Source organism: Cydia fagiglandana, chromosome 15, assembly GCF_963556715.1.
Source record: "Cydia fagiglandana chromosome 15, ilCydFagi1.1, whole genome shotgun sequence".
NCBI classification, from domain to species: domain Eukaryota; kingdom Metazoa; phylum Arthropoda; class Insecta; order Lepidoptera; family Tortricidae; genus Cydia; species Cydia fagiglandana.
The window spans coordinates 11358417-11377452 of record NC_085946.1 but is presented as its reverse complement, the minus strand read 5'-3'; the positions used below and the strand labels follow the sequence as shown (position 1 = coordinate 11377452).

General features: G+C 35.1%; 2 protein-coding genes across 2 annotated transcripts in view; one reads left to right on the top strand and one right to left on the bottom strand.

Moving 5' to 3' along the window:
* Positions 1 to 19036, bottom strand: part of LOC134671371 (uncharacterized) — a 305131-nt gene that overhangs the window by 266460 nt on the left and 19635 nt on the right. The window lies entirely within an intron of this gene.
* Positions 8213 to 11017, top strand: LOC134671098 (uncharacterized). Its single transcript, XM_063528879.1, has 4 exons — positions 8213 to 8280; positions 8982 to 9109; positions 9260 to 9418; positions 10531 to 11017. Exons 1-4 carry the CDS (start codon positions 8271 to 8273, stop codon positions 10681 to 10683), a joined length of 450 nt encoding a protein of 149 aa, XP_063384949.1. The 5' UTR covers positions 8213 to 8270; the 3' UTR covers positions 10684 to 11017.

Below are 19036 nucleotides of genomic sequence, written 5' to 3'. Positions count from 1 at the left end.
TCAAACTTCTATGAAATTATGACGTATAAATAACACTTGCACTGCGCATGCGTGGGCTATCAAATCCGCTGCAGACTTTTATTGGTCCGACTCTAACTCATTTTGAAGTATCATTCAATTGGATACTTTGTACTTGTACAATATTATGTTCACAATTGAAAGAGATTTCAAAATGAGTTACTGCTCTTAATAAGCACGGCAGAATTATTTATTTGATTTGACAGATCACCGTATTTTAGGTTAATAAGGTCGACTACTCTCCTTAAAATTTTGTATGACATTGCAAGCAAATATCAGCATTTAGTCCGATAATGTATTAGCTTATTTCAAAGACTATGAATTCTAAGTACTAGAAATAAAGTAGATTTTGCGACATGATAAAGACGGTTAAATTTGAGGCGATGGAATAAAAGATTCACTTAAAAAAAAACCTTATACAAATTCAATTAGAATCTATATTTCAAAATCTTAAACCATCCAATAACTTTTAACTATCAATGCCACATGTGCATAAGTGGTGTGTGCGGTAAGTCATTTAGCCTATTCATTAAAATACGCTTTAAGTAACCTTGTTTAGAATTGATTTTTCAAAAGCTCGAACTATGGATAAATTTAACTGTCAATGACATATCTAGATAAGTGGTAGAATGTGGTTTAACCATATTTTCTTTAAAATACACCTTAAGTCATCGAGTATAAATATGATTTTTCAAAACCTCAAAACATGTCACGCTATCATTAGTCACATATACGTTATCCTCGCGAACTATTAATTAAAATACGCTTTAAGTAAACTTGTTTAGAATTGATTTTTCAAAAGCTCAAATCATGGATAAGTTTTAAATCTCAATGACATATGTCGATAAGTGGTAGAATGTGATTTAACCATCTTTTCTTTAATATACACCTTAAGTCATCGAGTTTTAAATTGATTTTTATAAACCTCAAAACATATCACGCTATCATTAGCCACTTATACGTTATCCTCGCGACTTTTTACCGAATTATATCATTTATCAGATAGTCGTCATATCATGCATTAAATGATTAATGATACGGTGACATAACCATCATAGCCCTCCTGGTTACCTTTCAATAAAGGCATTGGATCGGGTATTTGATACAATTGTTTTGCATATTACTTATCATTTCTCATGCTCTGAAATTAGGTCATTGTTGTTCTTAAAAGTGTGCAGAAAATGATACATTTCTTTTCCAAGTACGATTTTTTTTACGATAAGCAATTGAATTGATATTTGACTCCCCATTCCATAAATAACGATACTTTTTGCCTAAATTGTTGATTAAAAGTACCCTAAAAAAATATGGTTAACAATCTACTATTTTTATTTCAGTTCGCTTATTCCTGAATTCCTGAAATTTATGAAAAATCTGTCTTAGGGTTGAAACGAAATATATATCCTTAGTTTTCGTGTGTTTTATTTTATGTTACCACTATGCGTAGTTCAAAAAAGAAGCAATTTGATATAAAATATTTCAATTTTTTTCTTCAATTCAAGCAATTTAATATAAAATATATTAAATTGCTTCTTCCGTGTACCAACTATCACTAAGTTTTAGCTCGGATGAAAGGACATACATCTGTATAGTAACGGCGAAACATAATAAATATGGTTCCTAGTATGTTCCTAGTTTAATACGGAACTCTAATAACTGCTGGCACACTGACGGCATGAAAAAAGTATAAAATAAATACATAGGTACTTACCTACTTCCGACAAAGAGAATTTGCTTTTCCCTTTGTCTGTGCTTCCGGTGAAAAACAATGTTCGCCAAAATATAATTATACCTCCGAATTTATTTCAGTTTAGCGATACCTAGTGCATGTAATTTACTATGTGATTTTACGTTAGCTTCTCGTATGTGGAAAAATTTGAATTACCCAAGTAAAAAATATAAAAAATTGTATTTTGTGTTCATTTCAAAATGTCGTGTGTGTTATATGTATGGATTAGCTGCATACTTACTATAATTTGCTTACAATCCACTCAATCCATTATGGTAATTATGAAATCCAAGCATAGATTATTATTTTGTTTTAAGTTAGTTTTTAATTTGTTTTATATTGGGCTTAATGTTTGACTATTTAGTTCAAATATAAATAATCATCAATTGGCTTTATAATATAATTTTCCTGTAAACATAGCTTCCTTACGTTTTGCTTTTTTATCACAAGATTTGGATGTTTGAATATGTAAAAAAAATCAAAGTATCAAAAAAACCTCTTGTATTAAAAACGATTGCAGTCAATCCAAAATAATTTTATATGGTTAGGTGGGGTAAGAGGAACAGAACTATGGTGGAAGGTGGACACTTTTAGGGAAATTAAACAGTTAGAGATACTTAAATATATATTAAAAACTAAATTAAATGATAATACCAAAGACATATGTAACTTCGTATAAGATGAATAAAGTCTAAGAAAAAAACGTGCCTCGGAAATCAAGAAAAAGACATTCTCGGATAGATGGCGCACACACCTTTAGCCTATTCTCGGCTAAATGGCGTGACGACACCGTTTCATATTTAACAATTTTAACACATAGATATCAGTGAATGAACATGGGTCAAAATAATATAAAAATAATAAAATAATTTATCCATATATATATATATATATATATATATATATTAATTTTTTTGATAATTTTATACGTGTTTATTTTGAGTTATAGTCGTGTGTCGATAGATGGCAGTAAATTTACAGTGACTACAACATTTACTATGACAGGACCCCTCTATACTATCCATTCTTTTTGATAATACTAAAAATAAAGCTAATTCATAAATAAAATTAACTTAAAAATATTTACGTAGACGGACTTTTCTCATACGGTTTCTTTTACCCCGAGAAAAATAAAGTATGTTTCCTTTACCCTACCTGACCTTAAATATATTCTCACCCTTCGTAACTTGTAGAGCACAGAGGTGATACCCGAGCGTGCTGAAATATACTACGTGAATGAGAACTATCTAACCAACGCTAAGGCGTTCATAAGACGGACCAGCAGGAGGAGCCCATACATGATTCATGTGGAGGGAACTACATCCAAATGGCTGGCAGATAATGTAACGGTAATATAGTCAGGTGACAACCAAAAGTCACTAATTACCTACTTTATTCTTCTATTTCCTTATTTATTCATAGCATGAACCGTATTAATACCACACTAAAAAAAACACAAGAGCTCACCAACGTGTACACTAGCGCCACTGCTAAATAATCGTGATTATTTAAATTTATCGAAATATATTTATAAAAGGGGGGCGCTACGTACTGTATTTTGTATTTAGGTTCCTTTTGAATACATTAAACTGGTTTTTATATTGCTGGATTCGTCGATCTATGAAATCAAAACAAAATGGCTGTTGTAACTGTGGACGCATAGATTGACGAATCCAGCAACATAAAAACTAGTTTGATGTATTGAAAATGTACTGAAATTAGTGTCCGACCGAAACATGTTTTTTTGCCGAAACCGAAACCGAATGTTCGGCTTTGGCTCTAGTTTCGGCCGAAACCGAAACCGAAACCGAAACTTTTGTAGACTTGTTAGAATCGTTGAAAAAATGTCATAAAACCGCTTTTACACACATATTATGGGGCTGTCAGTGTCAACACCCAATGTCCTTGAAATTTATGTTACTTAAGCAGTTTTTTAAGAAAATTATTAGAATTAGACCAAGATAATTCTGCAACGATTTTGATAACACACGCAATGCAAGTGTTATTTTAAACGTCAAAACTTCTATGATATATTGATTGATACTTCTAATAAGACGTATAAATAACATTTGCACTAGTTGCACTGCGCATGCTATCAAAATCATTGCAGAATTTTCTTGGTGTAACTCTATTCATTCACCAGTCAAGCTAACATGTAGATACAGGGTCAACCAAAAATGCGAGCGCAGCGAGCGCGAAATTTTTTGTTAATAATATCGCAAGGCCGGGTACCTATCTTCACCTGGGCCTAAAAGTCCGAAGTGCCCCAGTGAGGCGAACTTTCATGCGAAGTCAAAGCCGTGCTTCAGGCTTCAAAATAAGTAGTTGAGCACAGACTCCAACCAATGTCCATTGTATTACAAAGCGAGACCGCAGGCTGAGCATGGCGCAGCGAGGCCAAAGGCTAAGCTGAAGTAGAGGACATGTGGAACACAAACCAATGGTAAATTGAGGTAAAAAGTGAGGCTAAGCATTCGTATGAAAAACTGTACTGGGGGCACTTTTAAGGGCTTTTTCTTCGTTTTAATCAATAGTCAGCTGTTCAGCCTCGCAAAATATTAACTATTGAGAAAATCAACTTTGCAGCACTAGTTGAGCGTAACCTTTAGCCTCGCTTAAAATTTGTCATTAGAGGTAGATAGGAAAATGACTGAATAAGTGATTGAATAAGAGCGAAAAAAACATCGTTCGACTCGGGCCGAGCGGATACTCGGCCAACGGCTACGTGCGACACTGCTATCTCATTCACTCCGATATAATTAGACAGTGTGCGCGTTATAGGTATTGACAGCCTCTTAAGACTGAGTCGTCCAGTGGCGCCCTCACTAGTGGAATTGTGTGTTATAATAAACCAATTAAATTATGTAGGTACCTATACCACCTATACATAACCTAACAATAAGTTTTAGTTGTCACCTGACGATGTAATAGTGACGGATGTAGTGTCATAAGGTGCAAATTTTGATTTCGGATGAATTCACTTAGCACAGATCTGCCCTGCTTATCGTACGTGCAGTACTTGCATGAAAAACATCGTTTAAATAAAGAACTTATTCAAAGAGAACAAGATAAACAATTGCATGGCTTTTCAACTGCGATCACTGCATATGTTGTTAGCACGGCAGAGATGTAATATACGTCAAGCTAAGCCAATCCAGCCCGGTAGCCAACCGCCACCCCCTGGTGGGTAGGCAGGGGGGCATCCAAAGTTACACGCCGCATATCGACTACATCTGTGCCAAGTGAATTCATCCGATACCAAAATTTGCACGTCCCATACATTGGGTGACACTACTTCCGTCACTATAATTATATAATTGTAGCTTCACGGCGTATTCTACGAGTTCCTTCACAACGAGTACAAGCGTAGTTTCGTGGAGGTGGAAATGAAACTGTGCGAACTTGTGAACAAGGAACCCTGGCACAGTATTCTCGCATCATTGGCATCAAGGGGCTTAATTTGCCCGGCACCACCAGTAGGTGTCATCTCTCACTCAGAACAAATATTTTTTCAATTTCTGTTTAATGAGGAGGCACACTGAAAGGTTAGGACAGATGTCGCCTCTGTAGTCCGTCACTGTTTACGATTTGTGACAAGCTTCGGAGTGGTCATTAACAGGCGTTCCCCTCTGTCGAAAATAGGCGGCCAATGGTCAACCACAGGTCAACCATGTATGGAATGACGTTTATCTGACATAACGTACCTATACATTTGATGTGCCCCTCCCCCGCAAAAAAGTACACGAACCGTACGTGAGTTAAGTGTTGCTTGTAATATGGATAATATGGATTTTTTATTCGAAATTTAAATATTGAATTGAATTGAATTGAAAAAACGGCAGACTATTTTGTACCGAAAATTTTAGACATGGCGTCTCCGTTGGTTATATATCCTCTAAGGTGACAAGCGTATGGTTGCGAATTTTTTACTAATACTTGCGATTTATCAAGAAAGATGTATTCATTTATGACTGCACGGGAACTACAAACCGAGCTCCGAAGGAGAAATGCTACAGTTGGTGGAAAAAGGCTGATTTGATACAAAGATTATTACTTAATATATTTGAGGTTATCTTGTGTATTTTACCGTTTATTCATATTTTCGAAGGCTCACGTGCAGTTTTTCCTCTTATATTACAAGTGTTCGATCGAAAACAAAGCTTTGGTGTATACCTGGATCACGGATGTACAAGAAGGCGTTTCATATACGCCCGTCCTAGGACACATCAGATAGGTACACAAAGTCGTGATGCGTATGGAGTACAGCTGTGTGGCCAAGCCATTATGCCCTAAATTATGTACTACTTCATTAAAACTTAGCTTACCTGTGTATTTACTCTTTCCAAAGTATTTATCTTGCTTAAAATGCAGCCTATACAAACGGTCTTTGTCATTTACCTTAATTTGTCGCACAATATTGCAGTATTTTGGAGAAAAAGGAGAATTATTACAATTTATTTGAAAAAATGTATGCAATTTGACAGTAACAGCAACCCCACTATGGAATACTATGGAGGCGCCACCTGGCGTGATAAAATGTCAGTTTGCCTCCTCATTACATACATTTTTATCCATCGAGTTTTTATGTCCGATCATAACAATCGTAAGTGCTGACATTGAATAACAATTGAATAAGTTTTCGAAAGTCGCTCACAGATGGCGTGCGTGGTGGCGCAGCTAAAATGCAAATCAGAATCCTTATGGTTTTATCGTGTCCGTCTATTTCACGATTAGAAGTATTAGAACAAATTAAATTATTTTCAGAAAATATTTTAATTTGTTTTTATTTAAAATAGAAACACTACTACTTATGTATAAATTACTAATAAACTAAAATAAATGTAAAGAAAAAGAAAAAGTGACCAAGGCTCCCAGTAGTCTGTTCGAGATCCTGACCCGGTGAAAAATAGATATACTACTCCTAAAAATACGTGTGATACCTCATTAAATTCGTCATGATGCCTAGAAAAATGTTCAGTCGTCAGTAAAAGTTTTATTGAAGTGAAAACTTCTTTAGCGGCGCTGTGTACTTTTGATCGAAAAACTGTTACAATGTCATTGAGATTCACTTCTGCCGGCACTCCCGGAGTGCAACCGTTTTTTTGTGTTGAAAACGATTGACGCAATTTGAATCATGCTTGTATTTTTAACAGGGTAGATACGTATTCGGCAACTTAACGGTATCGTTCAAGAATTTGCCGTACGTGTGGCCGTTTGAGAAGATAATGTTCCAAGCTTACGCCAAGTTGAATACTAACGAGGAGATACTAGTGCGAGCGCGCTTCTACGCCACCTTCAAACGCGACGTCCCTAAAGGAAGATAGCCACTGCGGCCTTACTAGAGTTAGACCAAGAAAAGTCTGCAGCAATTCTGACAGCCCACGCAGTGCCAGTGTTATTTAAAACATCAAAATCCTTTGAAATTATGACGTATAAATAATACTTGCACTGCGTGGGCTATCAAAATCGCTGCAGACTTTTTTTTACTCTTGGTCTAACTCTAGTAAACGTTGTCAAATCTAATAAACCCTTTCAGTTATTTGATATTTCTGTTTTTTAGAATGAAAAAAAAGTTAAAAAAGGTTTGAAGTTTGCTAAATTTTATTAAATCAACTCTGGTATCCGGATTGGGAAATTTTTGCACGTTTTCTAATAGTATGTTAGACCAAGAAGTGAAAATGTTATTATTTGTGATCTACTCACAAAGCCCATTCATTTGGTACCCCACATGGTATGTTTAAAAGAAAATATTTGTACTGCCAACTTTATGACGTCACAGTAACTACCTACTCCCACGATTTTCGCATATATGTCTACAATTTTAATAAAATTAACTGTTTTCCTTTATAACGGTTTCATTAAAGTACGACTCTATTACCTAATTACCAACCTACGTTACTGATACGGACGGGACTATATTAACAATTGCAGCAAGCTCAGATATAAGACAATAGAGCGTGTACTATTTGATGCGACAGAGGAGCCGAGAGGCTTCGTATCAAGAGCAACAGTATTTGAATTTTTGTCCCTGTTAGTAATCAATACTCGTATAGGTCACGCCAGACCATAACATATAGCGAGCTCGAGATACTTGCATTCGACGTCCAAAATTTTTTTATAATGCATAATTTGTGTAGGTATAAATTGACCAACAACAAATGAAATAAAATTCACTGAAAGGTAAATAACGAGTAATTTTTTCTGTATTCTGGCCAATAAATAATATTTTGTATTTGTAATACATACATCCATATTATTAGTGTTCTATGTACCTAGAGATTTTGTCTCTCAACTGTTTTATTATATGCATAGAACAGATCTATATCATCTCTACGCGTCCGGTCCACAAACACCTGCAATTATCTGCAAACATTAAATGATTAAATTGTTGATATGATCTTTTTGCATACGCCAACGTTTATCTATTATTCGGCGCAATGAAACTTTGTTATATTTGAAGCATCATGAGGCATGCCAACGTCGTTGTTTTACTTGTTTTTGTGCTTGCCACGTTTTATTCAAAATGGACTTTGGTGAGTAGAGTAGAGATTATATCACTACTAAGTATATTATTTCTTTCGATAGTATTAATTGGTAACATGTTCACTAGCCTCTAATTCCACTTATTAATTCGTTGGTGAAGAATAAAGTGGTAGAGAGTAAAAACACTAAATGTATCTCAAATAATATAAGTAAAGTCTGACAATATCCTATTTTTATTATTACAAGCTTTTATTTAGTTTCACCTGACCGTTGTCTGTCTGTGTGTACCTAATCAAATCTTGCAAGTTAAATTTGATCCACTTCCCGGTTTCCGATTGAGCTGAAATTTTGTAAGCATGTATTAATCGCATGACAATGCAATATTATGGCACCATCCAGCTGATCTGATGATGGAGACATGAGTTGGCCATAGGAACTCTGTAATGAAACAACGCAACCTAACTAATTGTGTTAGGGGTTTTTAGAATTGTCTCGATGAGTATTAGTTGTCTGTCATAAAAAAATACAGTCAGATAAAAGCTTGTACCAAAAATGAAATTTTTGCCAAAAACTTATTGTCAAAAGATGGCCGTAAAATATTTTACTTGGACAATCTGCTTCTATTTCAAATTCTCTTTGTTGTAACTAAACATACACTAACTACTTACATAAAGCGAGGTTCTCGAAATGACTCGTAGGTTTTAATGTTTTCGATTATTTTAGAGTATTTTAATTATTCCCGAACGCACAGAAGTGACCCACGTCAACGAGAAATACTTATATAATGTGTCTGCACGCGTCACACGGTACGGCAGAAAAAGTGATTACCTATACAACCTCGAGGGAGGAATCAAGCATACTTGGGGAAACAATATCACTGTGAGCAATCAAATTATATATCCTGTTAAATATTTAGAATAGTGATAGATTACTGGTGTTGTAAGATCAGTTTTTTAGCTGCTTCTCTGCTTGTCGATTTAGTAAATTTTTAAGTCATATACCTACTTAGGTGACTGAAATATTTTTCAGATTCATTTCATTTTCTTCGAAGCCCAAAACAACCAATACAAGCGGAGTCTATTGGAGCTAAAACTGAAGTTTTGCGACCTATTCCAACGAGATCAACACCTCGGAAAGATGTTCAGCGCGGTTTTAGACAAATATGGAATATCCTGTCCTTTTCCGCCGGTGCGTTGCCACAAGTTCATAACTTTAACTTTAACATAAGTTAATAACATAAACAGTTATTAACTTATTATGACAGTATAATATGTATTCCACAGGCAAAAATGCCACACATGATTAGGCACGTTTTTACACACTATAGGATTTTATTTGATCCTTTTTGAAGTCGGTTTTTTTTTTTTTCGAGATCCGTACCTCAAAAGGATAAAACGGAATCCTTATAAATGTGTCCGTCGGTCTGTCACAGCCTATTTGCTCTAAAAGTACTGGGTACATATATGCAAGTCTGTGACCCAAAAATGGATAATTTGTCACAAATTAATTTTAAACATAGGGGACACTTTGGGGGAGAATGAGAAAATTAAAAAACAAAGTTTTGCAAGCTAATTCGTATCGTTCATTGGATTTTATTTAATAATTTTATAATAAATACCTTAGAAGTTATTTAAGAAAATGATTGCCGAAAATTACTAAAAATTAGCACCCCTCCCCCCCCCCCCCCCCCCTTAAATCCGATACTACTGGATCTCAAATAAAAAAAATACAAAAAATAGTTCTTCACCTTCAGGAAAACCTATTAGAAATCTACAGTCAAACGTGAGTCGGACTTAAGAAAAAAAACTGATTGGGCTGTTCTATTAGGGACACAGCCGTAATATTTACGCACAGACAAAACATCCTCTAGACGCATAGTCGCGCTACCCCCGCTGCCACGCATACGGTAATTTTACTCCATGTTCGAGTCGAAAGTGTCTTTGTGTGACGTCCGTGAACTCGTTCGTCGTTTGAACGGACCAATCACGGCACGGGACTTCGCTCACCTCGTCCCGCGCACCCCCGCATTTTTGGCAGCATCGGTTGCATGAAATAATTGCTCTAAACTCCGTCTAGAGGATTCCTAGTCTATGTATTTACGTGAAATTATCACGCAACGCCATGTCGTACCAACACTACCAACATTAAAACAGCCAAAATAGGTACGAGAAAAATAATGGCATGTCATGTATGGGAATCCCTGTACTGCTTTTATTGAAATTTCTGTATTTCTTGAAATAAATATATTTAGTTTAGGATATTTTCAGTGGAGTACTAAAAACACTTGTCATAATTTCCAGGGAATGTATCGCTTCATGAACACGACGCTGCCCGGAGAGAAGATTCCCAACTTCCTGCCATTCCGAAAGGGCAAGGTCGAGATCACGTTTAACCAATTGCAGACGCAAGATTTAGTTGGAAGGATTTTTATCATATTTACCGTTAAATCGTAGTTTTACCGAAAAAATCATATATGTACTTACGTGCACCAAAAGATGCGTAAAAAACAATATTTTTTTTTTATTATAACTTGCATCTTTTAAGTGGTCTGCATTATTTGACCTCCACCGATGAATAGTTGCCAGGCTCTTAGATCTAATATTTAAGTTAGTACAGCGAACTGACTAAATAGTTTTAATTGCTCTCAAAATCTTTAACTAGTTTTCACTACCGGTGTTAATTCTTAATTTTCTGCTTCCCAAAGGTTGTCCGGAAGAGGTCGCTTCTTGCGATAAGACCGCCTGTTGTTACTTACCTAATAAAGTGTTTGTTGTTCTGATTAATCCATTTGCAACTTTATTATTTTACTTTTAGTGCAATAACTACTTTATTTAGGTATGAAGGTAAGTTTGACTAGGACTGTGCTAAAACACAAGCGTTATCTAGCGTTATTACTATGAAGCTCGAGCTACCAGCAATAGTTACAATAACAATACATAGATGTCACCACGACACTTGTCATTCGGTTGCAACGAAGAAGAGTGGTAACTAGTTGCCGCTGCTGTTTACTAGATGGCATTTTCAGCAAATTGTGTTTATATGTATAGTATACCAAGTATAGTACTAAACTTATGAGGCTTATTTTTGAAGGTTAGAAATTGCAACACGTTTCAGTATAACTCGCTAAGTTTCATCAAAGAAAATTTATACTAGAGGAATATTGTCAAAGTAAGCTCAAAGTGAATTATGTAGTCAGTACATTTCACAGAACAAGTACATTTACTGCCATCTTTCGGCACAAATTATTAACACTTTTAGAACGTTATTCGACTTTCATCCTTATTTTTTTTTCACTAAGAATACCTATTTCTTCTATACATACTTCCTCCTATCAAACTCTATCGACGCCTTACTAATGGATTACTATTAAAAAATACACACTTTTATTTCTGACTGTAGGCAGTTTTGAGGCAGTTGCTCTTCTTTGCATGTCTACATATAAAGTACCTATCTAGTCGTGGTCACCATTTCAATGAACGCGAACTGTTTGTGTTTTCCATATTAGGTACCTAGCTAACTATAGTTCCTTTTGGCTACATTCTGACATTTCTGACGGCATCATCAAATTAGTTTATAAATATTTACAAGTACACATACATTGCCATCGAATTCACGGAAGTACGCCAAATTTCAACTCAATCACACACCGGAAAGTGGTTCAAATTAGTTACCTACAAGATTTGAATCACATAAATATAGGTACGAATAGGTACATACCAATATGTTTTATTGTGAAGCAAAGTAAAAGTGTGTAATAAAAAAACTCATGTAACACGTTTATTGTACAATGTGCAAAACAAACATCTTTCCGGCTGTTTACCTAGTTGAATAAAACACATTAACACGTAAAACAATCTGCCCATATTATCTCAAATTTAAAGTAGGTAACTGAAAAGCGTATCTTTTAGTATCTAATTCTGGCAACTTACGTCTTTTCGGAATGGACGGTTATATAAATTAATTCTTTAAAAGAGCATTTGTTATTTGTATGATCTTGTATCTTAAGTCACTTTAAAACGGGAGAGGAATAAGTAACGAGCCATTTGCGCATTTCTCTGAGCTTTGCGCGTGAGAGCGGTGAAAATGGTCGGCGCAAGAAAGTGAAACCTGCAGGCCTTGACCGCCGTCTGTGGAGACGTCCGTGAACAATTTTACATCGTGACCGATACTTTGCTCAATTTCCTTTCATTTTATTCATCTCATGCAAACCAGTCTATTTGTGATCAACAACCAAGTATCTCAGCCGTATTCGAACAATGAGATACGTCAAATACTAGATATTGAAACGATATGGATTAGATATGTCAGTGTCAAACAAGTGTCAAATTTGACATTTCTTCAAACAAAAATGTCACTTTTGACACTTGTTTGACACTGACATATCTATTCCATATCGTTTCAATATCTAGTATTTGACGTATCTCATTATTCGAATATGACCCTCTATCAACTTAGTCTGGGATTAGTTTCTCCCGTCTTGGCAAATTACCCGTTTTCGTTAGGACAAAAAATTTACTATATTTAACAAAAAATATAAAGAAAACTTCTGTGTTATAGCTTAGATTTAGATTTATTTATTTCATAATTATTAAAATACAGTATGACTAATCAACAGACACACAGTATGTAAGTAACTTTAAACTAAATATGTACGAAAAACTCCTCTGAAAATGATAGAAAGCCGATTTTTGTTCAAATATAATATATTATATATTATACTGTTCATATATAATATATTAAAATAATGGGTAGGTACCTTATATCGATTTGCTCGAAGCAAAGAGAATTTAGTATAGAGACGCAATTTAAAATTAAGGTATTATTGGGTGTGGTCATTGGGTTGATGTCTCGGGTCGGGTCGGGTCACTGTTATACTAGTTTTGCTTGAAACAAGCTCTTTAGTGTTGAGAATAGTCGTGACTAAATCGAATTAAGGGCCAATTTCCGTAGATTATTGAAACGGAAATGAAAATAATAACAAAAGAAAGTCATTGTAATCGAAGAATTTTCTGATAATGTTAAAGTCTGACTTTCGAGAAGTGTGCATATCTAATCACAATTAAAGTATCTAAACAAAACAATCTAAGAACATAAAAATGTATAAGGAACAAGAACAAACATTAATCAAAAGTACCTATTCTTGTTGATAGTGATTGCCGATGCCAAGCAAACGCAGAGTTAATAATTCAAACTGAGATGAATTCAATGATTTCCCCATATATTAGGCTCGGTCGAGTGGCGGCGACAGACAATGTAAACAATTTTGCATTATATGCTTCCTACAATTCAGGGAATTCTATTAAGAGGTCCTATCTTTGAATACTCTTGGAGACGACATTTATAAACTCGCGTAAGTTCTTGGAAAGGAAAATGTCAAGTTCAAAGTTATTCGTGGAAACCGGGAATCGATTGCCTATATATTTGTGAAATAATTACATATTATAATCATATACTTATACAATTGGCATATTTTACTGTATAAATCAGTACTGGAAATACGGGCAGTTTAAAATATCGGCTAATTCCCTTTGGACTACTTAGATTCTAGTAGGTCTCGAAGAACACAAACACCTGAATATTGACAGCTTTAAAGTGATTAGGCATTTGTTAATTTAAATAACGCTTACTATACTGATTAATACTGTAGTACGGCTACCATCAGTTTGGCATTGACATAAACGCTATCGTGAACGTACTTTACTTTCTATGCATCTCGCTCGTACTGACATATTAGTGCGAAAGAGATATGTATATATTATGTAAATTACGTTCACGATAGCGTTTATGTCAATGCCAAACTGTATGGTTACCATCAGTTTGTCACTGACATAAACGCCGTCGAGAACGTAATTTACTTTCCATACATCTCGCTCGCACTCTCATATTAGTGCAAACTGGATGTATAGAAAGTAAATTACGTTCTCGACGGCGTTTATGTCAGTGAAAAACTGATGGTAACCGTACTGATGGTAGCCGTACTGTTCTATGAGGAATGCCAGGTAAGTTTTTTCAGCTTCCACGAAACAAGTATGTTAGTAAAATAAGAAAGTACTCTACTTGTAAGCTAAAATGCTAATTAAATTAACAATTTAAATGTATGCCACCAGTAAATATAAAATCACTAGCAAAAAAATTAACATTTTTTTAATAAACATACACGACTCCATGGTTTCGTCCAAATTCGGCATTTAGCCATTGCTATAGCGCTTGGAAAGTGCTTTGTTTTGGTTATACGTCGTGGCGGTAAATTACGCTTTCAAACTTACTGTGACGCAATTGTGCTCGGGCACTGTAACCATCACGTAAGAGATTACCGGCAACTTTTTACACTGATAGTAACTGGAGTAACTGCGTCAGATCGGAATCGGAACAAATAAAACACCGATGGACGGGAAACGATTTGCGATAGGTGAAGTAATTATGATTATTATTACCTACATGGCAAGAATGCAAATGGATGTCTAAGGTATTTGTATATTATTACTTTCCCGCTTTGTCTTTGTAATATAATCGTCATCGTCATCGTGCTAGCCTTTCTCCGCAGACGTTTTGTCTGGTTGCCTTTGGCATAGGCCTCTCCCATATTCTTCCACGCGTCTCTGTCCAGAGCCTGTCTTCTCCACAAGGCTCCAGCCACCTGCCTGAACTCGTCTTCCCATCTAATTTTTTGTCTACCATCATTCCTTTTTCCGTCTCTTGGGTACCATGTTGTGATGTCTTTTCACCATTTTTCTCTTTTGTCTCGGAGCGTGTGGTCTTTTGTAATATAACTACAATTAATTACAAATGTACAAGCTTTCTATTGTAAATACTTACCTACTCCTCTAGCGATCCTAAAGCCGACCACTGACTAACAGGCCGCCGGACGATATCGGCCGGTCAGTTGTTCGGAACTGTCAAATTTTTGTTCTAACTGACGCCCTGTGCGGCCTGTTAGTCAGTGGTCGGCTTAAGTGTGTCTTGGCCTCCAACACGACTCAAGCAGAGCAGAATCAAGTTCCTCACTGCAATTAACTCCAAACTTTGCATATTATTTATAGGAACGCAATATATTTTGGCGTTCCCAATCACCTAAAGCCAGAATTTTTATACAATGCTAACTCAAATTATACAATGCTAATCACGAAAATAACAAAAGTTATCTACGCTCGAAGCGTCAAGCGTCAAATCAAATTCTCGTCAACAAGTCAATTAAACTGTAACAATCGATCCGAACCTCGAACTTCGTGATCAAGAGTTGAACGAACTTGAATAAATAATATTTTCATTTCACGAGAAACGACATTATTTAGAAATCTGTCATCATTTTGCGAGCTGTAGAAAGCATAAAGGAGCCTGGCGTTAAATGAGAGAGATGGGGTGGGGGAGGGGGGATTGTTGTAATGATTTTATTAACACTGAGATGTACCTGGAGTATTGGGTTTACTGAGAGCATCTCAGGCAAATAAGGCGAAATTGAAATTTGGTTCAGGTGAGATTTGCCAAACTTGCGCATCATCGTGAATGACACTAAAGTCGATTAGAGTATGAACTGTAGTTTCTAATTGACCACGTAAAGTAATTTTGAAGAATAGCAGAATTTGAGATCCTTAATATCTAAGAGGAACTTAGATTGGTGTTTTATCGGAGAACTCATTCGAGTGTGGTTTGTGGTTGGTTCATTTTCATCAAGAATTTAACGCACATCACAAGCTAATAATGATACGTAACAAAGTTAAGAGCGCTATATCATGTCCTGTCACGTGACCACATTTAACATACACCTGCCGAATTGATGTAGCAGCCGCAAAATCTTTAAATTCAATACCCACTTTTTATTTTTTTACACCAAGATTTATTAAATTGCTTAATCTAAACTAGGTACTTGAAAATACGAGTACCTAGAGGATTAGTCATATACGACATAAAAATCTTAAATAACTGCAGATAAATTTGACTTAAACTTTAACATGATACGATTTTAGTTCTATACATATAATTGTAAGGCTGAATCTCACACCAAGTGCAATCCTAATTTATGTCACTACTAAACTTAGTCCGAGCCAATGCTCAATTCCCGCTGGCAATAACTGCACAAATTCAGCAATACTTCATTAATTCTCCTGCGAATGCAACTTGCATTAAATGCATTAACTTCACCCACCTAGAGCCCGTTAAATAGAAACTTTCTTGTTACTTACATCTGTATCAAGTAACTTTACCAAACTCTGTTAGAAATAGTATGTGAGCTTGGAATTTGGACTTAATATCCAAAGAACTAAGGTTAGTTTTGGAATGTAAATAGTGTGAAATATGTGATGTTGGGTTAGAAATAGTGTAAGAGTTAGTTTACGTAAGTGTAAGTTTGTCAAAGGGGAAGTTTGTATACGTGTGGTCGGTTAGTTATGGGTACTAGAATGTTGGTAATTAAAGTTGTATATTTCTTTGAAATATAAAATGTTTTCTAGTAAATAGTGTGTTATGTCTACGTTTTCGTTATTTATAACTTATAACAATAATCAATTACATTCGATGTACTTAAGTAATTCACGTGCATTTTCGATACCATTATGATACGTCAAACGTCAACTATAGTTCGTTTTTTTTAGCATTAGAAAGAACTTCGCAGAAGTAAGCTTGTGGTTCCAAATCCGGCACTTTTAGCGGTAATAATTTGAAGTAAATTATATGTACTAACCGTGTTACATTAGATAATTCAATAATTATTAACAATTAAAGAGCCTGATAAAAACTGTACGCTTACTTCTGTGGAGTTCTTTCTAATGCTAAAAAAAACGAACTATAGGTAAGTTCTTAGGTATTAACTAAGTGAAACAGTATTCCCAATCTCCAACCAAATAGACCAGTCCAAAAGTTATATCGTCTTATCCTATCCTAACCTATCGGCCTACACCAAGCAAAACTTGTACTATGGCTACGGGCGTAGATATACATACATAATTATGTCCTATAGGTAATCTGATAGGTACATACTTATTACATAGTCTACTTCAGCACATTCATCCACGTATTAGGTGTAATTACGCATCGCTAATTACCTTGATTTCATCTGGCAATTACATGAAGTCACTCCAAGCGTACCCAGACTAATGAAGCTACAATTTGCAGGACATTCACCCCAGACGCTAGGTAATCTAGGTATAAACATAGATCAAGATGCAAAACAGTGTTTTTAAATCTATTTACTCACTATAAAAACGGACAATAATTTATAAGAAAAATGTTTGCAATTTATAAAGATTGATCAAGGTAACTTGTCTAATTCGTGTATCATAATTAATTATAATCATTAACACGTAAGTACTAGTATTATATGATCTGTGACGTAAGGTTTTGTAAAGCGCCGCCATACCGCCATCGCCTGAAAAGTATCATATGGATATTCGTCCGATTATAAACCTAAATACCTACTAACATTTACAAAACTTTATAGTCTGCAAAACTAAGTTGGTTGCACTTAAATGTATAATGTATAATCGTCCTTCACGGTGTTCGTCAAAACGACGTGAGTGCGAGAGTAACGCAAATAATAATACACTATACATAGACGACAAAAGAGCTGCCATCATATCACATCCAATTCGGCGAAGTTGTTAGTACTTGTATCTTACTTTGCTCGTTTTATATTTATTACGAGTACCTACCTCAGTACTTTATTGAATCACCTTTCTCTCTGCATTTTGAATTCGCAATTCGATAACAAATGAACGGATGTTGTTTCTTTTTTTTTTCAGTTACGTTTATTACGTGACAGGGGCGTGTCTCGAACGTTTACTGTGTTCATTGATGGGATAATAATAACCGCTGTTATGTGCTCAAATGCAATTTCACTTACGATTATTTTCTGCGCGCACGTCAAGTAAGTTCGTAACAGATGTTTATCTACGCACATATCATTGATGCTCTAAAATGCATTCAGAAACCATAGGAAATGACCAGCATTATGACAACCAATTTTACTATGAGTCCTATCTGTGGTAGTAGGTAAAATCGGTACTTTAAAGTTATAACTTTATAGATTTTTGTAAGGTTATGAGTTTAAATTTGGAACAGCTGTCAAAACTCAAGTGGGTGTCTATTCTAGTGTCCATAGATATTAAAACAATTATCGATACGAAACGTCAATTCAGTATATTTTTTTTATTTAAACCGTACGACATTTTGTCTCGAGTGACATGAGAATAAACACTTCATTCGTTCGTCTATGAATTTAAAAAAAACTACGGATGCGTGACATGTGTGAAAAAAGTTTTCATTTACCGCCATTTGACGTACAGTTTATCTTTTAATTAGTTTTAGGTATAAAATTAATTTGTTTTGTTGTTTTTAAACAAATTTTAAGCAAGTTTCATGTAAAATTAGTGATAAAAAGATATTTAAGGAGACGGTACCTCTCAAATCTGCGAGTTCCGCCAGAGAGCAACGATGGATGTCGGCTGAAATATGAGGTTAGTGAATGTATAAAAGAAGGTAATTATATGTGTGTAGATAAAGTAGTGTATGTAACTGTACATAATTAGGCATTAAAACACTCGTGTGATCCTTTTCAGAAACTCACTTCGTTCGTTTCTTAAACCCACACTCGTGTTTTAATGCCCTTCATTATGTAGCAGTCACATAAACTACCATTAAATTTAATACAGTAGAGAATTCTGGAGTAAAGTGTTATTAGATTAATACGGCGTACGTAATTCTATAGGCATAAATATGAATTACAACAGTCAACAACCTAACAAGATTCTAAGTTTCAAATCTTGGTACCTATCTAAGGCATTTATTTTGTATGATGATAATGAGGCATAGATC